Below are 25,977 nucleotides of genomic sequence, written 5' to 3' on the forward strand. Positions count from 1 at the left end.
GGAAAACAATTTCAAAACCCACGACATATAAGAGCTTTAGGCCACATCATGTGATGCACTTCATCGAAATCATGCAACCCTGGTCTGTGTCATTATGGTAGGTTAAAAAGGTTAAATTTTATACTCAAAGTAAACGTGGGCATGTTCTGACAAGTAGCCTCAAATCTATGCCTTTGGCTTTTATTTCTATTTAGTTCTGGCAGAGCAAAGCTTCCGTTTGAGAGGAAAAAAAAATTCAATGTGAGAGGCACCGTGGGGCCAACAGCCCCTAAATCTGTCCTCCAGCATCTTAATCCACAGATGAGCTACCCAGACACAATGAGGAGTTGGCAGGTGTGGACATACAGCATGTTGATTGTGCAACTTTTCCAATAAGGTGCTATCAGTGGCTTGAGGAAAATGGCTTTCTTCATTGATAAGGGCTAGGAGACCAAGTTTCTAGAAGAGAGGGGAAAAAAAAGGTTAAATACGAATTACACATTTAATTTTTGCCTCTGTGTATTTTTACAGCTCCTTTCCTCTCTACTCTCTATCAAGTGGTAAAAAGGGCATAGTTTCTCAGATTGAAAAATTCAGAATGATACACTATAAAGAACTCCAAACTCATTCCATACTGCAAACACTGAACCCCCTGTAGTCTGGTGACCAGGATGTTTACAATTGGCCAATCCACTACTGGGATGGCAAAGTTTTTGATGCTGACTTAAAATCTCTGGGAAGCCAATCTGCTCACTGTTGACTCTTAAAATATCGACTTCAAAGAGACAATGGGCTTGAAGCAGCCAAGTCCTTAAACTCAACCTTGCACAGTTACATGTACGGTTCCAAATGGTCCATTGTGTTTTAAACAGTCACATCTTTCACGTGCGTGTTCCTACAAGCTCTTTTGTTCCCATAAATATGAATCAGCCCAGCTGGACACCCTTGGGACTGCAACAATTCTTCACCAGTGCGTTACCTTCTCAATCAAGTCCAGGCATTCTCCATTGTCTATCCAGTCAATATCTTCCCACACTAAGCCTTCTCTGTGCAAAGATTAAAAAGGTCCAGATTGTAGTAAAATATCACTTCAAAACTATCCAACGTAGGGACTCATTTTCTTAAACATTTTGAAACGCAATTCAGTGAGTGCTTACCTACTATATTCCAGTTGTTCTAAAGAAAAGATATGCTTGTTGAAATATTCCTGAAGTTTCTCATTTGCATAGTTTATATTGAACTGCTCAAAGTGATTCACCTAAGGGGGGAAACAATCCAACAAGAGTCTTTAGCACTCTCACTCTTACATAAAAAGGTAAAGAAAAGGCCAACAAAAATCTGCGGAGAAAACATAGCAGTGTTTGTTTCACGAGCTCTGCTTAGGAGGATCCCACTCATTGGTAGCACACCTCAAAGTTTTCAAATCCAAAGATGTCCAAGATGCCAATAGACTTGAAGTCATCTTTGCCTTTGATCCTGCTGTTGATCTTCTTGATCACCCACTCGAAGCAGCGTGCGTAAAGTGCCATGGCCAAGGAGTCCCTGCTGTCTGCCGCCTGAGGGGAGAGGAGACAGAGACGCGGTTTCCCTGATGACTGCAGGGAACCCGGATGGGCACCTCTACCCGAGCTGCGCTCAGGAGCCACTCACTCTACATCCACGCAGGCTGTGTCCAGTGAATCAATACCATCCAGGAAAACACAGCTGTCTAAAGAAAGGGAAACCTGAAGCTTGCTTATTTGCAGCAAGATTCACCTTGAAGCATCAGGCTTTCAGATTCAGCTTTATGTACTGAGTTATAAGAAAGAATCGGAACCAATATATACAGCTCTAAATTTGATCAGGTTTATGCCAATAAGTGGGCTTTCCAGGTGGCTCAGTGGTAAAGAATCTGCCTGCCAATGCAGGAGACTAGGGTTCGATCTCTGGGTTGGGAAGAGCCCCTGGAGAAGGAAATGGCAACCCACTCCAATGTTCTTGCCTGGAGAATCCCATGGATAGAAGAGCCTGGTAAGCTACAGTTCAGGGGGTTGCAAGAGAGTGGGAAACGACTTAGTGACTAAATAACAACAACGACATGACATTAATTAAGACTTGACTTCACTCATTATCATCTTCTCATATTTTACTTAGTGTAATACAAGTTTTCTTCATGGTATGGTTAGCATTTTTACTTATCCAATCCAGAAACAGCTATTAGATGGGCTAGTGCATGTAACTGGCTCAAGGCAGTTGCAGAGACAAAAATAAATCATACAACATACTGTTGCTTTGCTTTCATTATTAATAATAATAATTAATTATGATAAAACTAACACCAATTAATAATAATAATTATTACAGCTGTTTATTTAACTCTTACTCTGCACCAGTCACTAAGTGTTCAGTTCAGTAGCTCAGCTCTGCCCATATCTTTGTGACCACATGGACCACAGCACGCCAGGCTTCCCTGTCCATCACCAACTCCCGGAGCTTGATCAAACTCATGTCCACTGAGTCGGCAATGCCACTAAGTTTTTAGCATTTATATATTTTTTACTATCATCTTTATACGTGGCAACCCACCCCAGCATACTTGTCTGGAGAATTCCATGGGCAGAGGAGCCTGGCGGGCTCCCATCCTCGGGGTCACAAAGAGTCGGACACGACTGAATGACTACTTTCACATCCTTGTCTTGGGGCTTCTCTGGTGGCTCAAAAGCTAAAGAATCTGCCTGCACTTTGGGACACCCAGGTTTGATCTCTGGGTAGGGGGATCCTCTGGAGAAGGGAATGGCTACCCACTCCAGTATTCTTGCCTGGAGAATTCCATGCACAGAGGAGCTTGGTGGACTACAGTCCATAGGTCCAAGGAGTCGGACATGACTGAGCAACTAACACTTTATTTTCATCCTTGTCTTACAGAAGAGGAAACTGAGGCACAGTGAATAAATTCCCCAAGACCAGAATATAATAAGCTGAAGACTCAGGACTCAGACTCAGGAAATCTCCCCCAGTCCTCTTAAAGATTCTGCTACACTGTCTCTAAGATGGCCACTGAACCACTTTGCCTATCCCCTCAACGTGGACGTCTTATTTTGATCCTGAGCCAAAAGCATTCAAATGGATAATTACAGTTACTTATTCAAATCAAAGCCATGGATCTGCAGACCCAGAGGCATCTTTAGAAGTTGCTCTGAGGGCCACACACGTACCTGCTGAACGTTGAGAGGTGTAAGGATCTCTTCCCCCCGGAGGAACATGGACCTCTGGGTCAAGGCGTCCGTGAGCTGTGCCGGGTCCAGCCCAAGTAACTCTGCAGACCTGCCCAAGGCTGGGGAGGAAGGACAAGGCGAAAATGGATGCACAACCGCAAGAAGGGACAGCCCATGCGACCCCAAATGGGTGCAAAGCCAGTGCCACAAAGCGACACAGTAAAGCAGAGGACATTCCTAAGCCCCTCGGGCAGGACCTAGAGGACACATGTTCTGCTGGCAGGCTTTTCACTCCCTCAATGTGTCTTAGGTTTACAGCAAATGACCTGGTACTTGGAGCAAGTACGGTCCAGAGACCCCCCTGGAAGGCTCCCCAAGACCCTGTCAGAGGTTTGCAAGGTCCATGACTATTTCAGTAATAAGACTAGCTTTTTTGTTTTAGTGATAAACTCTGTTATTTGCTTTTTCACCCTCATTCCCTCACAAGTATACAGAAGAATATCCCAGAGGCTACATGACATGGGTAGCTCAAGAAGCTGAAGGCAGAAATAGAAGCCAGCTGTCCTTCATTACATCAGATATTTCAAACATTTACAAAATCATTAGACAATGTCAGTCATTATTGACTTGTTCTTTTTTGTTTTGGAAGATGGCCTTTCAAATAAAATACTATTTATTTTACTATATGCAAGGGGTTGGTTACGGTTATTTTAAAGTGAATCTATTGTTTTTAACTATCTCCGCTTTTATTTCTAAAGGGCTTCCCTGGTGACTCAGATGGTAAAGAATCAGCCTGCAATGCAGGAGACCTGGGTTTGATCCCTCAGTCAGGAAGACCCCCTGGAGAAGGGAATGGCAACCCACTCCAGTTTTAACTGCCTCTGTTTTCATTTCTAAAGCAGTAAACATCAACAGGTATGATCCATGGGAAGGAGAACTACAGGCCTCTAGCCCTGGGCAACTCAAGGGCCACTCTGAACTTACACTCATCCATTTCCCAGCCTCCATGCCCTCATCCACTGCAACCATCAGAAAAGTTTAAAGGATAAATCACTCCAGGAAAATGACAACTGACATTGTTACATGTATGTTAACTCACTTAGTCTTAAGACATCTCCACTGCGCACTTTACAGTGAGAAGTCATGAGTGTTGAAGCGATAAGTAACCCAAGGAAACAGCTTGGGGCAGAGCCGGGCTACGAACCAGTCATCCTGGCTTGAAAACTAACGATCTTAACCATTCCACTAAGGCAGCCCTCAGTAGCCAGGAATTAACCACAACACTACACGCCTGACTCAAGACATTATTCCTACATCAAATTCTTGTTGCCCCTATTTCCTCTTCTTGGGCTCATTTTCCTTCTTTCTTAGCAGAAAATGAGAACACAGCCACCATTCCACGCAGTAATCACTTGTTTGAGATGCTTTGACCCTTTATTAGCTGACCTTTCACATCAAACTTCTGTAGCACTTATTCTAGGGCTCAAAATATTTTTCTGTCAAAGGCGAGACAGGAAATATTTGAGATCTACATTTCTTATGAGGCAAAAGCCAAGGAAGTGAAGCAGGGAGAAGCAACCTTACCCGTTTTGAAGGAAACTTGCGCCCCACCAGCAGTGATAAATTCTATGTTCCCGAGATGTAATATACCAGCAAGCAACCTCAACACTTCCCGAACTTCTTCCTTGCTAAACTGCATGACCTCCATCGCCATCTGGAAGAAAACAAGGTTAGTTTTTCATGTTTTTTCATACTAAAAAAAAATGAAAATGGTCACTACTCAATAAAGTTACTAAGTACAAGGCAAGAAAGCAAGAAATATTGGGGTAGCCAAAAATTTCATTGGGGATTTTCCATTAGATACTGCAGGAAAAAAAACAAACACATTTTTTGGTCAACCCATTTTATATGACAAACACTTTAAATGGGTATACATAAAAGAAAAGCAAGACATTAGGAAATAATTGTACAATACTTAAGAGATAACCCAATCAATAAGATAAAAAAAAATAAATATCTGCTTTACACACAAGACTCCTGTTTATGCCAGAAAAGAATTACTCCAGAGAGTCATAGTAATGATAGTGACAAAGAAATCCTTCTTTCTGTGTGTATCAAAATGTAATGGAACATTTTTTATTTTCTTCTCAATAAAAAAGTAGGGGGCAGTGGGGTGGGGAGGGAGGTGGAGGGGGGTTCAGGTTGGGGGAACACAACTGCACCCGTGGCTGATTCATGTCGATGTATGGCAAAAACCATCACAATATGATAAAGTAATTATCCTCCAATTAAAATTAATTAATTTTAAAAAAGAAAAGAAAATGTCAGGGGTGGGGGATACTTCATGAGACTCCTCCAATATAAATTTGGGGACTTGTCTTAACGGTTAAAAGAAGCAGGGCCCTGATAAGCAGAATGCAATTCTCCATCAGGGGTTCTACAGATAGAAGACACTTCTGCTCCTTTTGTAAAAGATGCTGATGGAAAAACTGAATGGGTCTAGATTTGTCTTCCTTGACAGTCATCACACTGCTATTCTCCATTTCTCCAAAGGATTTTTAAGGTCTTATTTTGGCCTCTGGATACTAAATAGAAGTTAACACAATGCTGATTTGGAAAAAAAAAAAAACAACAAGCACAAACAGGGGCTTTGTTCCCCAGAAAGTTTCTAAACTGAAGCCAAGCATCTTCTGAATCAGATCAAAGATTTGCTCATTATCTCTTAGGATTTAGGAGCCATATTCTTGTCAGGAAAAGAGCCAGCTACCCTCTCCCACACCTACGCTACACATACGCACACGGATGCACGCACGCACACACACGTGCAGAACAGAGGGCGGAACTGCTGGCAATATGGATGAAAATAACCTACAAAGAGAACTCAGACCCGTGATCACTACAGTGACCACCGGAGCAGGAAGGCGGAAGCCACACAGCACTGTGAAGCCACAGAAGCTGCAAGAGGAAGCGACTGGAGACTTTAAAATATGAAAAGTAATTTCTTTACGAGGAAAGGGAAAAAAAGCCAGAAACAAAGGGCAAAAACAATAAACAGGAAAACAAAATTAAAAGAAAAAACTGCATAAGGCAAGGAACCAACAGCTATATTAAGAGACACATGACGCAGTTAAATAAAATAGGCACCTTTTGTAAGAGGAAATGCAAATCCACAGAGAAATGTTTTCCTTCCTAGAAATCCAACACATGCATATTGAAGAAAATGAGATGACTTCTATTAAATTAACAAAAATTTTTCTGAATGAGAAAATGGGAGAAAGTGGGGTATTTATGCAGGGGTCACCGCTGGTAGCGTTAAGTCAGTATAAAGATTACGGGTCAGCGTTGGGCTGGACCACCTAGGTACATAACCTTAAAATGTTCAGAGAAGTTACACAAGTTTCTCAGGGTCACAAAACCAAGATTCAAAGTCAGGCCTGACGAACGCAAAGTCTAGGAACTTACTCTCCATTCGGTTGTATGCTTTTTCTTTTTACGTCCTTAAAAAGTCAGTTGCCTATGTAATCACCCTTAATTTCAGTGCTGGAATTTTTTTTATTTTTAGCTACCATATGGGGCATGCGGGATCCTAGTTCCCTGAGCAGGGATCAAACCCATGCCCCCCTGCATTGGGAGTGCAGAATCTTATCCACTGTACCACCAGGAAGTTCCAATGCTGAAGATTTGTTTCAAAGAAAATCTCGACAGGAAAGAAAGCTTTGTAAACTTTCACTACAGCATTATCTTAACAACACTTTCAGAGAAAAAAAAAGTCCTAGCTTTTCTACAATCAGACAAGTCAAATATAGTAAGTAAACTTGTTATGGAACAGTATATAGTTTTTAAAGGAAATTATCAACATTACATATAAACATGATATTTATGATAGCTTTATGCAAAAAGTACTAAATTTGTGCAACTTTTTTAAAGAAAATCAGGCTGGGAAGAAGACCTACAAAATTGAAAATAGTTGCAATGTTACTGCTGGCAGGCTAATGGACATTATATTCACATCTTTTGACATTGTTGACATGTTTTTACTATAACAACTGAGTCTATTAATGGGTGAATGGATAAATAAATTGCTGTCTCTTCAATGAATACTATTCATTGTAAAAAGAAACAATTCTGTTAGGTGCAGTTTGGGTGAGTGAAAGAAGCCAGAGAGAGGAGAAGAGATTTTGTATGATTTCATTTTCAGGAAACTCTAGAAAAGACACATTTTTCTAGGTTTCCTAGGGCTAGGGAGTCTGGGATTGCCTAGGAAGGGGGACAAGAAATCTTTAGGGTGTAGAATTGTCCTTCAGTTTGATCGTGGTTGTGGGTACACGAGTACATAAATTCAAATTTCACTTTATATGCTTTATATGAGGGCATTTTATTATATGTACATTATAACTTAATAAAAGGGACTACCAAAAAAAAAAAATAAAAAGACCATGAATTGTTTAACAGAGTATCATTTTATGGGTACAGACAAAAATTGATGCCAAGAATAAGAACTATTGGTCAAGTGCTGATCAATTTTTAAAAACCTATGGGAAAGTAATTATTCAAATTTACTTATTCTAAAAGCAAAGAAATACGGCTAAGAAATATAGAATATCTATTATGCTCAAGACTTTTAAAACAGTAGGAGTAGTAATGTTAGTTGTTCAGTCATGTCTGATGCTTTGAGACCCCACGGACTATAGCCTACCAGACTTGTCTGTCCATGGAATTCTCCAGGCAAGAATACTGGAGCCAGTTGCCATTTCCTTCTCCAGGGGAGCCTCCCGATCCAGGGATCAAACTTGGATCTCCTGCATTGCAGGCAGATTCTTTACCATCACTGCCAGCAGGGAAGCTTTTCAAAACAGTGGTAAGGACCAATTTAGATGTTGGCAAAATAACTATAAAGCATCTATGCCACGTTAAAGTTAATAATTTTTTTTATTAAAGTTTTCCTCATGTAGCACAGGACCTCTTCAACACTAATTTATAAAAATTTTCTAAGCTCATCTTAGGATGACCATAGAGATACAAGATTTCATTGTAACTCACCAGCCTGGACTTTATATAACACTAAACAAATAAGATCTTCCATAGAGAACAGACTTGTCAAGGGGGAGAGGAGTCAAGAGAGGGCTGGATTGGGAGTTTGGGATTAGTGGATACAAAATATTATATACAGATTGGATAAACAAGGTCCTATTGTATAGTACAGGGAACTATCTTCAATATTCTAGAATAAGCCATAATGGAAAATATGAAAAAGAATCTGTACACATGCACACATATATAACTGAATCACTTGGCTGTACAATAGAAACTAACACACTATAAATCAACTATACTTCAAGTTTTCAAAATCTCCTCTATACTTGCAGGAAAAAAAGGAAGGTCTTCAAAAAATAAGTTCACAGTAGCAGAAAACTGCAAACTGTAAAATAAAAAATATCAAAAGATGCTCCATGAAAAAAATTCTTGGTTAAGTTCTGAAAATACATAGCTTACATATAGAGACATGAAAGCCAATGAGTAAAATGTGCCGTCTGTATGAACCAATTTGTGACTTCTTCACTCTCAAGTTTAACTCTAAGTGAATTAGGAGTGTGGTGACAAGTATCAGTCATGTGCCATGGGGTAATGTAATGGCTGGAACCAATTAACACCAACCAGCACAGGCGTGGCCACTCACCCCTGCCAGCAAGTCTCCATTCACGGTCCTATTTCCAGTCTTTTTCAGTAGCAAGCTCCACCCCTTTGGCAAAAGTAGCCACTTTAAGACTTTTCTAAAATTTTTATTGAAGCACAGTTGATTTACAATGCTGTTAAGCCTCCTTATAATTATCTTTTCTCAACAACATGGCTCAAGACTTAAAAAAAAAACCCTGGGAAATTCTCAGTACAATTCAGAAGCGTGAAACAGCAATTTAGCTATAAAACTGGCACAAAGTCATACAAAATGTTTTCAATAAAGTCTTTAATAAGCACATAAAAAAACAGGTGATTGTGAAAGTGTGGGGTGGGAGGGGAGTGATGACAAATACATAATACAATCCCAACCACTAAGGTCAGAAGGAAGCCAGGCTTTTCACAGTGGAAACAAACAGGGAAGAGGACTGAATTTCAGGTACAAAAGGTAAATCCACTCAGGGTCTCAGCTGTGAGGTGGGGGCACCATCTAAGGAAGCCAAGGGTCCTCAGGTGAATCGTGAATAAATGGACTGAATAAGATGGGATGGGAGGGGAGGTGTTTGGGCACAGTAAATCACGAGTGAAGGACCAATACTTTGAAGATTTATTACGTAATTTTATATTAGGCGAGATTATAGCATTGTATAATATAAAATTAGCTTCCACTCCCGAATTTTCCAACATTGAAAGAGACTGAAGTTTTCAAATGTGGCAAAATCGAGGTATAAAGTCAGTCTTTTATTTTAAAATTTCTACTGGGGCATAGTTGATTTACAATGTTGTCTTAAGTTTCAGCTGTACAGCACAGCAAATCAGTTATACATATACATAGATCTACTCTTTCCTGGATTCTTTTCCCATACAGACCCTTACAGAGTACTGAGTAGGGTTCTCTGTGCCATACAGTAGGTCCTTATCACTTATCTATCTTATACCTAGTAGTGTATATGTGTCAATCCCAATCTTCCCATTCATCCCTCTCCCCGACCCCCCAGCGACAATAAATTTATTTTCTACAGTTGTAAGACTTTCTGTTTTATGGATAAGTTCGTTTGCAACCTTTTTTTAGATTCCACAAATAAGTGATGTCATATGATATTTGTCTTCCTCTGTCTGACTTACTGCACTCAGTATGACAATCTCCAGGTCCATCCATGTTGATGCAAATGGCATTATTTCATTCTTTTTTTATGGCTGAGAGCCCTCTAAATCTTTATAAAGTCAGACTGATGAGGAGAGAACATAGGGGTAGATGGGTTCACACTGTTAAAAACACGGGTACACCCAGTAAAACCTACATGGTCAGGAAACCCCAGTCCGGTAGATGGCTATGAACACCATTACCATGTAATATTTATGGATTCAAAAGAATAAAGAGACTATCACTCAAAGACTCTTGTTATCCTCCTCACATTTCAACAGCCACCATTCTGGTAGGTCAAGTGCAGGCAATAAAAATAAATTAGTTGTTACTATTTTCTTGAAATAGTTTTTCATTCTGACTCAGCATTTTATAGTGCAACCTGGAAGACTACAAAGGGAAAAAAAAAAAAAAAGAGCTATGAAATTTAGTCTGTGTTCACTGTCTCTCCCCATGAAAAACTGGATCCCCTAAGAATGGCTCAGGATCCTTTACAGGTACATTTATAGTAATGTCAGGTGGTATCAATGAAGAATTTTAAAAATACATAAATTCTCAATGAAATAAGCAAAATTCCTAAAAGGTCCTATTGCCAAAGTATGTTGACATTAAAGCTGATAAAAAGAATAATGATCTTTTTTCAGTAGCTGAAAATACCAAAGGTGACATTTTCATATGTAATTCACAGGAATAACTTCTCTCCGTTAACATTTTAACACATTCTGTAAACAAATGTTCTTGAGTCCCAATACAATGTGGTCCCTTCCCTTTCTTCAATCCCGAAACCTCTGGGAAAAGGAGCTTTATGGAATTAAAAGTAGGAAGATACAAATTTCAATGTTACTTGATTTGGGAAGGAAATTGAGACAAAGCTATGGTTTTTCCAGTAATCATCTATGAATGTGAAAGTTGAACCATTAAGAAGGCTGAGTGCCAAAGAACTGATGCTTCCAAATTGTGCTGGAGAAGACTCCTGAGAGTCCCTTGGACCGAAAGCAGATCAAACCAGTCAATCGTAAAGGAAATCAATCCTGAATATTCATTGGAAAGACTGATGCTGAAGCTGAAACTCCAATCCTTTGCCTACCTGATGCAAAGAGCAACTCACTGGAAAAGAATCTGATGCTGGGAAAGATTGAGGGCAGGAGAAGGGGGCAACAGAGGATGAGATGGTTAGATAGCATCGCCAACTGAATGGACGTGAATTTGAGCAAACTCTGGGAGATAGTGAAGGACAGGGAAGCCTGGCGTCCTGCAGTCCAGGGGATCGCAAAGAGTCGGACATGACTTAGCAACCAAACAACAATAGCAGACAAATTACATGATAAAACAACAGCATAATCTGTTCCAGTCATCCAAATTTAACAGAATATAGCGATTATATAGATGGTTTGCTCACTACGGTCTCCTTGTTGCTAGAACAGTGCCTGCCTGGCACACAACAGATGCTTAAAAATGTTGAAGACAGAAAATCAGCTTTATAACCAGAAGAGTTCAGGGTCTCTTTAACCATCTGTATCACTCTTGGTTATAGAGCGCTATGCAGGACAGAAAGATGGGTTGGCTGGTACTGACATAATACTTTATACTCCTATATTTTAGAAATCATGATGTGATAAAATGTTAGTCACTCAGTCGTGTCAACTCTGTGCAATCCCATGGACTGCACAGGCTCCTCTGACCATGGAATTCTCCAGGCAAGAATACTGGAGTCGGTTACCATTTCCTTCTCCAGGGGATCTTCCTGACCCAGGGATTAAACCTGGGTCTCCCACATTGTAGGTGGATTCTTTACTGACTGAGCCACCAGGGAAGACCTATGATTTGGTGATATAATCATATAATCATGAAAACTGACATATTCATTGTAAAAATATTCTAACAGAATCATAAAGAATAAAATAAAACCCTAGAATTCTGCTCTGAGATAACACTTTTGAATTATTTTAGCATATTTTCTGCATACATACTATACATACATGACATGTATAAGCTTACCTTTCAAATGAAAGATCATATCATGCCGTATTATGCTTTCCTCACTTATAGAATGAACAAGTTTTTCCTTAGTGTTAAACATACATGAACATGGCTTTGCGAGCTACAATGGATCTTAAAGACATAATAAATTATTAGAGCCATCCCCCAACTGATTATTTTTGTAGGTTTTGGAAGAGAGAATTTCACTTTTTTATAGAAAAGAATATTTTTTCCTCCTTTCTCAGAAGTAGCACATTATTTTTTTTTTTTTTTTTTTCTGGCTGCATTGCTTCAATCTTCCTGAAGAAGGCTAAATGAGAGCAAAAATTACATGCTCCTGATTTCAGTGACTACCAGCTAAGTCTTCACTGACATTTCTGATGGGTCAACACTAAACAGTAATTGCAAAGCAAATATTTAAGAATCTATAAATAGAAATCCTCTAAGTCTGTCGTGTACATTCATTATGTCAATTTCACGTCTAAACTTTTCTTTCCTTCTAGATGACATGTCCTTTCATCGCAGGACCAAATTTCAAATCCCCAAACCTATCATTTCAACTTAAAAATAAAAACTAGCAATCACTGAAAGAGAGCCAAGCTGCACAGCTTTCCTTGAAGCCTTCAGAAGCAGCACACAGTTTTGAATCAGAAAACGATGCCCCCAAAGGAAGCCATGAGACTACCTTCCCGGGGCACTCCCAGGACTAAGAAGGGCCTCGCTGCCCCCTGTACCCTGGCGGCCAGTGCGTTGCTCAGTGTGGGCCCACAGTGACACTGTTAACTGGATAACAAGGAGCCTCTCACTGCAAACATCCACTTTCTAGCACAAAGTGAATGGAGGAAGCTCGTGTAGTGAAAGAAGTCTCGGGCATCAAAAGAAAATTGAGAGAAAATTTTAAATAAATACTTAAACATTTCATAAAATTCAATTAGCAGGGCCAAATCCTGTACTGCCTTGGGTAGATACACGGCAACGGTGCTGTTAGCAGAGGTTTTTTGGTTAACAGGTTGAAGGAAGGAGAGATGACAGAGACATCTCTTTGCATTATACGTGGCAGAATGTGACATCTTTCAAAGGAAGGCTGAAGCAAAGGTGATCGTAATACTGTAAGCCTAGTCTGCTTTTATTTTCATTTCAGTTTAAGGGCGCATACATTAGACATCGGGAAATGACACGTGATATATATCCACTTAAAAATATACTTTGATTCCATTCCAGAAGGTATTCTCATGAACAGTCTAGAAGAGCAAACGGCGATACAGAACCGAGTTGTTGACAGCAACTAGGAAGACAAATCTAGGTGCACGGAAATCAGGGGCTACCTATCTGCCTCCTGGTTAGAGTCTAGGATTTGAAGTTAAGACTGTCTAGATACTGGTTCTGTTAGGTGCTGTATGTGGTTAGGCTGGTCACCAACCTCTCTGAGTCACAGAATATAGACAACCACATTTCTACCCTCACAGGGTTGTTAGAAGCAGAGGCATGGTTAAGTCCTCATAGTAAGCACTCAATCAGTGTTAGCTCCATTTATGAATGAACTCTATCTACAGACTCCAAATGCTGAAGGAGCAGAGGAACAGGCCACACTGATGAAATCTACTGGCCACACTCAACCATGCCCAGGCTTCCTAAATGCAGTCCTTGGGGTATTCAAGAACTGCAGGATACAGCAGGGGTCCACACCAAAGTGTCTTAAGATGACCACTGTTTGTGCAGTAAGAATCATTTACCAGAATCAGGCTATGAGAACAGGATGAGACCCAACAGTCACCTGGTCTAACCGTTGATAGACTTCTTTTGAACTGTGGAATCAATTACTCAAAACAATTTTTAATTGTAAGCCCTGAAACAGATGATCTGCTTACTCCAGTACCAAATCTGTGATTTTTCTTTTGTTTCATTTTTCTGAACGCTATTCCAAGCCAATCCCCATCGCTCCTGAATGCAGACATTCACCCATCTTCTAAGAGAGAGGATTCCCTTCCAGGACTTGGGATAAGAAGAAAGGACCTAGTCTCACAGAGCAGTACAAATGTGATTATTAAAAATTTTTTTGAAACAGAAAATGAAAGTTGTCAATTTCATTCTTTTCATTCTTTTTTTTGCAGGGGTGGGGGTCGGGGTGGAGTCACCCTTATAAAGAAGATAGGCAAGTAACTTACAATTACTTCCCTAAAGGATTCCTGGTCACTGATTGTCCTGTCTGTTACACATCCAGACTGATTCAAGTAGTGGTAGTTTTCTGGCACAGATAAATAAAATTCTTCTACAGAAAGAAAAACAAAAACATAACATCAGTACTTGACTGGCCAGGATAAGACAGAACTCAGAAGAGTTTCTTTCCACTTTGCAACTTTATTTTTTAAAGTTTGGAAAATAATTCTATGCTTGTAATAGTTCACCAATAAGATTAAAATGTTCTCAGACTGTATGATTTCAATACCTTTAGACCATGAGATTTTTGTACCTTGTTTTATGTCCCTGGATGTGCTCTAGTGTCTCCTAGTTTATAGTCTATGGGAACTTGAATAGAATTTGTATCCTACTGTTGTGTGAAAATTGTACAAATCTTAATTATGTTGAATTGGTTCATGCTGCTTTTCAGGTCTACTATATCCTACTTTTCTGTATATTCATCCTATTAATTGCCGAGAGTTTGATACTGAAACTCCAACTAAAAATCATAATTTATCTACTTACATAATTGCAATATATACTGAAATTATATGTAACTTTGTTCTATATTTTCCAAGTCTCCCATAAATCTGTTATCATACTTTCATAATCTAACAAATAAAAAAGTAAAAAAAAAGATTAAAACATTCTCTCTTCATCATCATCTAGGGAAAATAAAATTATCAGATTAGAAGGGATGGAAGAAAACACTACTGAAAAAAGTAACTGATGAGGATCCTGTGTTGATTGTTTTTTAAAAAAATCAAATGTTTAGAAATTTGCTTTATTAGGGTATGATTTAAAAGTAAAGCCAGCTGTGACACATTATATATTTTTCACAAATATACTTTAAATCAGAAAAGAACTAAGATGCCACAACATATCAAAAACACTCAAGCTTTCTCTACTGATGATTTTCGCTCTACGGCATCTGGCTCTACACGCACTCAGCACCTTTGATCATCTCGCACATTTCGTTTCCAATGGTGGAAGCCCAATAAAGTCCCGTCTTCTCTTTCACAGATGGGTTGTAAAGGGAATGTCTCTGCAAGCGGCTCCATCACTCACCTCTCTCTTCATGTCCTAGCCCTGCCAGCAGCGCATAGAATATGTGATAATTCCTTTCCCCGGGGTTTTGCCTTACTACTCGGTTCTGTGAAGAGAAGAAGTCAGATTTCTATTCAGAGATGTTTCCTCTGATTAATGACCAACAACTAGTAATTGCTGAAAACTGTTAAAGATAATGTGAATTAAATCATGCTTGCTTACTTTTTCTAATAAATCTTCATGTGAAAAGCAATGGCAAGTCAAGGAACAAAACAAGGATACAGGATGCTCCATTAGTCCTTAGTTTTCTACTCTTTGTTACCCAAATAATTACAATTCTTTGTGTCTTGGACATTCTGACTTCCAGTGCCGAAAGATAAGCAAACAAAACAGACTATTACATCAAAATCCAACTTCAAACGGGATACGTGTGCCCTAGAAGGCATCGAGCTATTTGAAACAACAGATTATTTCAAACAACTAGTTGCTCAGTCATGTCAGACTCTTTGGGACCTCATGGACTGTAGGCCCCCAGGTTCCTCTGCCCACAGAATTTTCCAGGAAAGAATACTGGAGTGGGAAGCCATTCCCTTCCCCAGGGGATCTTCCCAACCCAGTCTCCTGCACTGCAGGCAGATTCTTTACCATCTGAACCACCAGGGAAGCCTATGATATTTGATGAGGAGTCCAAATTTTCAGATTAGGGACATGAAATCAGAGATTCCCAAAAGAAAGAGGGCCCCTTATTTCCTAGGATAATTAACAGGTCAAGCAGAGTAAAACAGGAGCAGTAATGAGACAGAACCAGAAATGAATGTTTCATATTCTATGTCTGTTTTAAGAAAAAGCAAAGAAGAGTTTCTACTAGAGAGTCAAATACTAATACACAAAAGCCAAATGAAACAGGATACAATCTACAATTCTCCCGCCCTGGATGTTTCCCTTCTGGCCGATGTTCAGCTGAACAAACTTTCCGAAGCGACTGGAGTTATTGTTGTACACGGTCTTGGCATTGCCAAAGGCTTCCATGATGGGGCTGCAAAAAAACACAAAACAAAACAGGACAACAATGAGAGGCAATCAGGGTCCATGTAATTAACAACAGTTCTCACCAATGGCAAAATAGACAAGTGCAGGAGAAATCTGAAAGCAAAGGGCCCTAGAGCAATTATGTTTATTTATAGAAGGGCCAGATTTCCCAGCACTTGCTGAAATGGGTTTATAATGTGTGTCCATCTCGAGGAGGAGAGCTTGCAGCTGGTTGTGTGGGCAAAGGATGCTACCAAGCGTCAAGGAGGCCATGTGGGCTGGTCCTCACCCAAATTAGTTTATTTACACAAGTCAAGGGTTGCACGTGCACACACACACAAACCCACACGAACTCTAGGAACTGAAAAATTCCCCAGTCCTGGAAATTTCACTCATTTGTTGTATGTCCCAGGGGAGCTCATTTAACTTCCTTGGGTCTCGTCCAGCTGTAAAATGTGGTCAGACTAGGTCTGCGGTCAGACTAGGTCAGGGGTCAGCCATCTTCTGCTGTAAAGGATTGGATAATAAATACTTTTTGGCTTTGTGGGCCATGTGGTCTCTGATGCAATTACTCAGCTCTGCCACTAGAGTGCAAAAGCAACTATAGACAAGATAGCAAATGAGTGTGTCTGTGTTTCTATAAAGTTTTATTTATAAAACCAGGCTGCAGGAGGAAAATGAAAATGGCCCAGAGAAAGACTGGTGGTGATGGCTGCACAACAAGAATGTACTTAATGCTACTAAGCTGTACATCGAAAAATATTTAAAGTTTTGTTTATATATATATATATACACATATACATGTATATATATATACATAACAAAATATACATTTTGTTATGTATATTTTAGCACAATTTTAAAAATAAATTTTGAAGTCTAAAAAGGCAAACCAAAATAGGCTGCAGGATACAGATGTCAGGCTGGAGTCAGCTGACTTCTGGACTAATTTTTAAATAACAGGACATATAAAGTCTCTATGGGTTCTAGGATGAGATGGCTGGATGGCATCACTGACTCGATGGACGTGAGTCTGAGTGAACTCCGGGAGTTGGTGATGGACAGGGAGGCCTGGCGTGCTGCGATTCACGGGTTTGCAAAGAGTAGGACACAACTGAGCGACTGAACTGAACTGAACTGATGGGTTCTAGGACCTTAAAAGGTACCAATCAGACACGGGGCAATTACACATTTTAATTAGAATTTCAGAGAGCACTGTACCAAGGCTCTCTTTCAAGCTCTGAGGTAATTGCCATTGATGCTGAATTGTTTTGCCACCTGAGACTGAAGAAGTGACGTGGAAGTTGCTCAGTCATGCCCGACTCTTCGACCCTATGGACTGTAGCCCACCAGGCTCCTCCGTCCATGGGATTTCCCAGGCAATAAAACTAGAGCAGGTTGCCACTTCCTTCTCCAGAGGATCTTCCAGAGGATTGAATCTGGGTCTCCTGCATTAAGGGCAGATTCTTTACCACCTGAGTCACCAGGGAAGCCCCTGGTAAGAGGCTACACAATACCATTCTGCTCACAAGACGCCTCCCAAGAGTTGACCGCTAAGCTCTCTGCAATGTGCAGGATAGAGACTGAAATTTCTGCTGATAACAAGGCCTCCAAACAGCCAGTCAGGAGCTGCCCAGTAGGAGGCAGCTCTGAACGTTCCTCACTCCTTTGTTCAAACCTGGCCCAGCAATGGACGGTCAGGTCACCGGAAATCTCCACCTGTGTGTAGAGACTTCTCCTTGAGCGATCATGAAAGCCACGTCAAGAAACAGAGCAGCAGAACCCCGAGTTTCAACTACTTCCTTAAATAAGTCGTACAGTGAGGACAGTGGATCCTGTTTGCTGGAACAAGAAACACGATGGAAAAATACCTGCTCTCAAGAATGGCTTGCTCGACAGACGAGGTCTTCTCCTTCGAGGACAAGTCCACAGACTGCTGACTGATGGCTGATAAAAACTTGAGGATCAGCTTCGTGCTCTCGGTTTTCCCTGCGCCACTTTCACCACTGGAAGATAAAATGGAGATGTTTATACTTCTAGTGAAAAAAAAATAAAAATAAAAACCAACTTGGCCGGAGTCACTCCAATGTGTCCACAGAACAACTGTTGAACAGTGGGAAAGAGACTCAAGTGCTGAGTTACAGGGAAGTGAGGGTCCCTCCTCCTGCTAGCCACATGGCCTAGGTGTTGCCAATGCCTCCCACTAAACAGAAGCCTCCTCTTTGACTAAGCTCAGGTAATAAGACGGACAGTGCCTTTCAATTCCCTGGTAGCTCAGTTGGTAAAGAATGCACCTGCAATGTGGGAGACGTGGGTTCAATCCCTGGGTTGGGAAGATCCCTGGAGAAGGGAACGGCTTCATCTGGGGCTTTTCAGATGGTGCTGGTGATAAAGAACCTGCCTGCCAATGCAAGAGATGTAAGAGATGTGGGTTCGATTCCTGGGTTGGGAAGATCTCCTGGAGGAGAGCATGGCAACCCACTCCAGTATTCTTGCCTGGAGAATCCCCAAGGACAGAGCAGCCTGGCGGGCTACAGCCAATGTGGTCGCAAAGTGTCGGACACAACTGAGCAACTAAGCACACAGCACCGCAAGCTCTGCAAAGGCCGGAATAGGGGTTTTGTTCACTGAACTGTCCTCGCTGGTGGCCAGCACTTAGTAAGTATTAACTATATGAATGAGCACATTAACGATATCTTTCTGGTAAGCAAGTAAATATTAAGTATATGAATGAGCACATTAATGGTATCTTTCTGGTAAACATGAATAAAAATGCAATCTTTCATAAATATCGAGGGGACAAAGCAATGAGCCCGAAGGTGCTCGACCCACACTTAGGCATTTTTATTCTTGTAATAATACCATGAGGTGTGCAGTGGCTAAGTGTCGGGATCCGAATTGAAGAGCCGGTCTGTTTGCGTCCAAGGAGTAGTAAAAAGACAGAGAACTTATGAGAAGAGTAAAGCAATCACGTAACAGCACACAAACACCAGCAGCATCATGGGGTAACAGGCTCACAACTGCTCAAGCGGTGAGATAAACGCGTGTGGTCCCAACAAGTTCTAAAGAAGCAGTCCCCACTGAATGTAGAGAGCTGGGAGGTTGTGAACAAGGAATTCTGCAGAAAACACCACGGATGATTAAGCGCATGTAATAAAGGAGAGGAAATGACTCAGAGATGACACCATCCATGCCCGGCTGGATACTGCAGGCCCTGGGGAATCTCCATCGATCAAGGCCAATCACTGTAACTCCTTTCCCTCTGCAGGTAATAGGGTGGTTGGTCATGGCAAAGAGTCAGGATTCCAGCCAAAGAGACTTAAAGTCAAGCATGCTGAGGGCTTCTGGGGAGATGTGCATGTGCATGCGGTGTGTGGGTGGATGGGGTGCGCACACACACACAAGACCAAGCAGAGTGTCCCCCTGACTGCAGATGACAAATACCTGGGAAGCCACACCTTTCTTGAGATCAGAAAGCAAAAGCCAAGATAATCAGAGAAGCGCCAGTGGGAGTGGCTGAACCCACAGCCCTGACCCCGCCCTGCCCTGCTGCCTGAGATGATAAAGGCCCACGCAGGTGACACCAATTTGAGTCGCCTTTTCTGTCATCGGCAACCAGAACCTCCCTAGTGTGGGGCTGCACGTTCGACTCTGCATCTCTGGTACCAGCCAAGCCCGGGAGCTGGCTCACAGGAGGCATTTAGCAGGAAGGAGTAGCAGAAAGTAAGAGAAAGTTTCAGGAAGAAAATTTAAATAATTCTTGATATTTAAAAATACATATACCATCTCCCTAGCAGTTAAATTTTGTTAAAACAAAACTGAAAGTGACAACTTCTCTAGTTACAACATATGAAACAGAAATATTGTTTTACATGGTCCCCAAACCCATTTCTGTATCTTCCAGCACACAGAGGGGGCTGGTAGGTCAACCTCCCTTGTATGAAGGACAGTGATCAGTAACCAGGAATGAACATGGCCAACTGAACAAGAGAGCAGCTAAACTGAGCCAGAGGGGTGTATGTTATTTCCACGTCCGGTGGCTAAACCCCCTCAAGGTCCTCTGGGCTTCCTATCTTACCAGCCTGGCATCTGGGTGCCCTCGGGATGGCAAATCTCCAGAACAAATGATGGGTACAGCAAAGCCAGGGGTCTCACCTTCCCATACGGGGCTGTGGAAGTTGCTCAGTTGCGTCTGACTCTTTGCAACCCCGTGGACCATACAGTCCATGGAATTCTCCAGGCAAGCCCCTGTTACAGCAATCAGCACAGCAATGAACCTACCGTGATGAACACGGTAACCATATAGCCGTGGAGAAGAGGCTCTTCGAGGTGGAGGGCAAAGACTCATCAAGGAGAAGAAAACCCAAAACTTGCACTGTCCTTCACCAGCCTAGGATACTGATCCATCTCTAGGTGTCAGCCCATATCATTTCTCACTGTAGCAAATTTTTTTCAAGCATCTTCTGTAAGTACATCTCTTTTAAAAAATTTGGGGTATAGCTGCTTCACAATGCTGTGGGAGCAAAGTGAATCAGTTATGTGTATACACACCCACTCCCTCTTGGCCATCCATCTCACTCCCACCCCGCCCCATCCCTTTAGGTCATCACAGAGCACTGAGCTGAGCTCCCCGTGCTACAAGAAGGTTCCCACTAGCTGTCTGTTTTACACATGGCAGTGCACACACGTCAATCCCAATCCATCCCCACCTCGAAAAATGGGATAGGTTCCCTGGTGGCACTAGTGGCAAAGAACCCGCCTGCCAATGCAGGAGACACAAGAGATGGGGGTTCAGCTCCTGGGTCGGGGAGATCCCATGGAGGAGGGCATGGCAACTCACTCCAGTATTCTTGCCTGGGGAATCCCATGGACAGAGGAGCCTGGTGAGCTACAGTCCATGGGGTCCCAAAGAATTGGACACAACTGATGTGACCTAACACAGCACAGAACCTATTTAGGCACATCATTGATCCATAAAGTGAAACTTAAAAACAAAGAAGGAACTCAGATTTGCGCAACAGTAATTCTCAAATTTGGCTGTACATGAGAACTACCTGCTGTGTTCCTAATTTGAACCTGTAAGGATAGAACTTAATCAGTAATTTTTTTTCTTTTTTTTTTTTTAACAAATTTCCAGGTGATTTTACTAAGAAGTCAAGGCTGGGAACAACTATTCTCAAAAGCCCTTTCACATAATTCAGATTAGGACTGCACCAGATTACAAAGGGGACATATACAGCGGGCTGGGGAAGTGTGCCATGAACAAGGCAAAGAATAAATATAAATGACTCACAAATGGTCAAAACTCAGAAATATGCCAGATGTCCCCAGACATTAGCATCAAGGTACCAGGACTCACTTCTGTCTAATCCTCCTCTTCCTCCTCGCCTCCCCACCCCTGCCTGTGACTGTGCTGTGTGCTGAGTCGCTTTAGTTGTGTCTGACTCTTTGTTATCCTATGGACCATAGCCTACCAGACTCCTCTGTTCTTGGGGTTCTCCAGTCAAGAATACTGGAATGGGTTGCCATGCCCTCCTCCAGGGGATCTTCCCAACCCAGGGATCGAACTAGCATCTCTTAGGTCTCCTGCATTGGCAGGCGGGGTCTTTACCGCTAGCACCACCTGGGAAGCCCATTCCCCATTTACCGAGGGTCACAAAACACCATCTTTGAAGCAATGGACAAAGAGCATCTCTGCAGGAACTTCTTCCCTCCTGAAGTATCCATGGGGCCATGATGCAGCAGGCTGCACTAAGGGCGGGGAAGACAGTCTGGAGACAAACAGCTGTGGACGGTATTTACGACCCAGCAGCAGCAGGAGATAAACAGCCACAAATTATGGCTAATGCTGTCAAGTATGAACCTCAGGAGACAGGAGGAGTCATAATTTAGGTGGAGAGTAAAGGTTCAGCAAAGACCTTTCCCGGGAAATGACATTTGGACTGAAATGCAGAGACATGCACAAAAGTGAGCTGGGGGAAACCTGAAGGATGAGGAGGGGAGGGTTTGGAGCCGTAGCGGAGGGGGAGATGCCTGCAGAGTCAGTGGAGAAGGGAAGGGGGGCTGGGGTCCTACCGAGAGGCCACCGTTTTCCAGGCAAGTATGGGACTGGTTCTTTTCCATATGAGAGAGGGGGAGAGGCTGGTGATGGACTTTCTTGGCTAATGGGTTAGTCAATCCATCACACTATGGAATGAATCCTCCATAAAATCCAAAAGGATGGGTTTGGAGAGGTTCTGGGCTGGGGCACACATGGAAGTGGAGAGTGGCTCCCCAGAGGGGCGGGGACTCCTCCCGCTTCCCCACACCCTGCTGTATATCCCCGCTTCCATCCGCTGTTCCTGAGTTACACACACCCCTCTATAACACAGTGACTCCCCGCCTCCACGAAACTTCAAAGGGGCAAACGTGCCCCTGTTTGCCAGCTGCTGCACTGTACCACTGTACTCCTCAAAGTACTATATACATTCATGTGTTTTCTGTGTGGTTTTTCATGTATTATTTGTGTGAAAAGTATTATAAACCTATTACAGGACAGGACTACATAGCTGATTGTGTGAGTTGGGTATGTGTGTGTGTGTGTGTGCACGTGTGCGCATGCTCACCAGGCAGTGCTAGGGGTCAAGAATCTGCCTGCCAATGCAGGAGACATAAGGGATGCAGTTTTGATCCCTGGGTCAGGAAGATCCCCTGGGAAATGGGCTTGGCAACTCACTCCAGTATTCTTGCCTGGAGAATCCTGAGGACAGAGGAGCCTGGAGGGTTACAGTCCACAGGGTTGCAAAGCTGGACACAAGTGAAGCGCCTTAGCGTGCATGCCCACATTATTATTCCTGATGGCATTAGTTGCATACCTAGGCTAACTCTGTTGGACTTAAATTGGACTTAACGAACGTGCTCTTGGAACAGAACTCACTCCTACATAAAGGACTTACTGTAACTGATAATCGAGTAACTAAAAGGTTTCAGTTTTGTGAGCTGCTCTAGAAAAACAATGTTTTTGCTCTAGCAAATTAATCAAACCCAAGGAGGGGGTCATCGGAAGCTCCAACCTAGAGCTGCTGGGTCAGAAGCACAGGTGACCACATGACCAGCACCTGACATGGAGAGGAAGGCAGTCTCGGAGGACCAAGCTGTTAACCTGTGGGATCTGATGCTGTTTGGTGGCGGATAGTGACAGAAACGGGTTACTTACTTGGGGAACTTGATAACACATGCTATGCGACAGACAGCATCTATATTATAGCATTCTAAGGATATAATAACTAAGTATATTCTGCTTTGCTTACTGCACCACAGAACTGAAGCCAAAATAAATGTTAGACTCATAAACTATCATACCTATAAAATCTAGATTAACAAGACTACCTTAACCCCCTGGTTAATGTTGCTTTGCTAAAACTGAAGCTCTCTTTGAACCGTGACTGCCCACTGCTTCCCCATGAGCCTGGCAGCCTCTTTGACCACAGGCGCTGTGATGAGTCATGTATTCCACCTTAGCTCCTGTATTCCAGCCCGGATAAAACAGTCACTCGCACAGAAATCACACTTAATTCCCCTTCACTGACAGCGAACACATCACTGACATATCCAGTCCTGCATTTGTCTCATTAGCCCCTGACGATTACAGCCCTAACCCCTGGCGCCAACGTGACCACAAACACAAACTCAGGCTTCAGAGAAAACACGCACGGCCAGATAAGTCAAAATGAGTTGATGCTGTTAAAGAAAAAAAAACCTTATAAACAATGAAAATTTAAAAAAGGGAACGAAAAATAACTATGGCACTGATATGGGGCCTGGGAGACCATATTAGAAGTTCTGAGAACTTTTTGTAGGCAGAATGGAAAGTTTCAAGAATAGTTTTTAAGCAGAAGGATGTCATGATCAGGTTCAAGGTTCTAACCAATCACTCGGTGTGGAGAATGGATTGAGGATGGATGGATGGAGAGACATGAGAAAGGAAGTTGGGGAATGAGCGCAGAGGATAAGGAGAGGGGGAGCAAAGGGGAAAGCCAGAGGTCCCCAGAGGAGGGAGGGGATGGCTGGGGTCCTGGTCTGGGTGCTCGGTGACAGGGAGGTGGGGGAATGAATCGGGAGTGTCCAGGGAGTTTCCCAGCCAGTGTGATGACCTAGATGCTGGTAACACAGCTGGGCATCTTTGTCAATAATCACTTAACTGTATATATGAGATCGGTACAGTTGACCAAAGGTAATCTGACCTTCATGTTGTGGGTGGGGTGACTCACAGAGCCAAGATTAATGTTCTGATCTCCAGCTTGAGACCTTGCTAAGAACAAGAAGCATGATAGGAGGAACATGATTTTCTGAGAGAAAATTAGGGTGAACTGAGGAGGGGTCACCCTTGAGATGCCCAGAAGGGACCTTCGTGGTGATGCCCTGGGGGCAGTGGACACATGGGTGGGACACAGAGAAGTTGGCAGGGGAGCCCTGAAGTCTGGGGAGGCAGGGAGATGCACAGAAGGAAAGGCAGGCTGGCAGAAGCTGAGGAACATGAGCCAAGAGAACGAGGAAGAGTCCAGAATGGTGGAGGAGCTTGGAGGAGGGTGGGGCAGTGTGTGGAAGAGGCTGCGGAGCCAAAGACGATCTTTTATCTTTTCTTATTTCAAAAATACAGAAAATAAGTAAGTGTGTTAGTCGCTCAGTCATGCCTGACTCTTTGCGAACCCATGGACTGTAGCCTGCCAGGCTCCTCCGTCCATGGGATTCCCCAGGCAAGAATACTGGAGTGGGTTGCCATTCCCTCTCTCCAGGGAATCTTCCTGACCCAGGGATCGAGCCCGGGTCTCCTGCATTGCAGGCAGATTATTTACCGTCTGAATCACCAGGCAAAAAAGTTCAAGTATCCTGTAAAAGATACTAGAAATTGTTGGGTAATAAAGCCAATGGTCCAGTAGAAAAGGAGAGATCCAAGAACCAGGGACAGGGAGGCTCAAAGGTGGAGAAGTCCCCAGGAAATCAGGGAGGAGGGATCAAAAAACACCTGAAGGAAAGTGCCTCTGCTGTGAACAGGGCCCTTTATCCATCTGCAGTCTCCCCTCCAGCGCACCTGTCGGCCAACTGCGGCCTCCATATCTGCCCTTCTATTTTTATAAATAAAGTTTTATTGGAACACAGCCTGGCATTTCACATGTGCTCTGTCTGCAAGCACTTCCACACTCTAAGGGCAGAGTAGAGTAGTGGTAACAGAAATGATCAGGCTCGCTGAGCCAAAAATATGTCCTCTTCAGAGAAAATATAACTCTCTACAGTCTATCTCTCGGAGAAGGTGATGGCACCCCACTCCAGTACTCTTGCCTGGAAAATCCCATGGACGGAGGAGCCTGGTAGGCTGCAGTCCATGGGGTCACGAAGAGTTGGACAGGACTGAGCGACTTCATTTTCACTTTTCACTTCCATGCACTGGAGAAGGAAATAGCAACCCACTCCAGTGTTCTTGCCTGGAGAATCCCGGGGACGGGGGAGCCTGATGGGCTACCGTCTATGGGGTCGCACAGAGTCGGACACAACTGAAGTGACTTAGCAGCAGCAGCAGCAGAGTCTATCTCTAGATGTTGAAGCTGAAACTCCAATACTTTGGCCACCTGATGCGAAGAGCTGACTCATTTGAAAAGACCCTGATGCTGGGAAAGATTGAGGGCAGGAGGAGAAGGGGATGACAGAGGTGAGACAGTTGGATGGCATCACCGACTCATGAGTTTGGGGAGGCTCTGGGAGTTGGTGATGGACAGG

The 25,977-nt window shown here is 42.7% G+C and overlaps 1 protein-coding gene across 1 annotated transcript in view; it reads right to left on the minus strand.

The window, feature by feature from the left end:
* Window positions 1–25,977, minus strand: part of MYO10 (myosin X) — a 261,438-nt gene that overhangs the window by 95,990 nt on the left and 139,471 nt on the right. Inside the window, exons 5-15 of the mRNA XM_010858804.1 lie at window positions 18,096–18,230; window positions 16,107–16,231; window positions 15,418–15,431; window positions 15,217–15,301; window positions 14,136–14,239; window positions 4,758–4,887; window positions 3,174–3,292; window positions 1,389–1,535; window positions 1,137–1,237; window positions 959–1,025; window positions 346–438 (exon numbers count right to left, since the gene is read on the minus strand). Coding sequence (XP_010857106.1) covers window positions 346–438; window positions 959–1,025; window positions 1,137–1,237; window positions 1,389–1,535; window positions 3,174–3,292; window positions 4,758–4,887; window positions 14,136–14,239; window positions 15,217–15,301; window positions 15,418–15,431; window positions 16,107–16,231; window positions 18,096–18,230 — 1,120 coding nt within the window. The remainder of the gene's footprint in view (window positions 1–345; window positions 439–958; window positions 1,026–1,136; window positions 1,238–1,388; window positions 1,536–3,173; window positions 3,293–4,757; window positions 4,888–14,135; window positions 14,240–15,216; window positions 15,302–15,417; window positions 15,432–16,106; window positions 16,232–18,095; window positions 18,231–25,977) is intronic.

Source organism: Bison bison, unplaced genomic scaffold (assembly GCF_000754665.1).
Source record: "Bison bison bison isolate TAMUID 2011002044 unplaced genomic scaffold, Bison_UMD1.0 scf7180017864440, whole genome shotgun sequence".
NCBI lineage: Eukaryota > Metazoa > Chordata > Mammalia > Artiodactyla > Bovidae > Bison > Bison bison.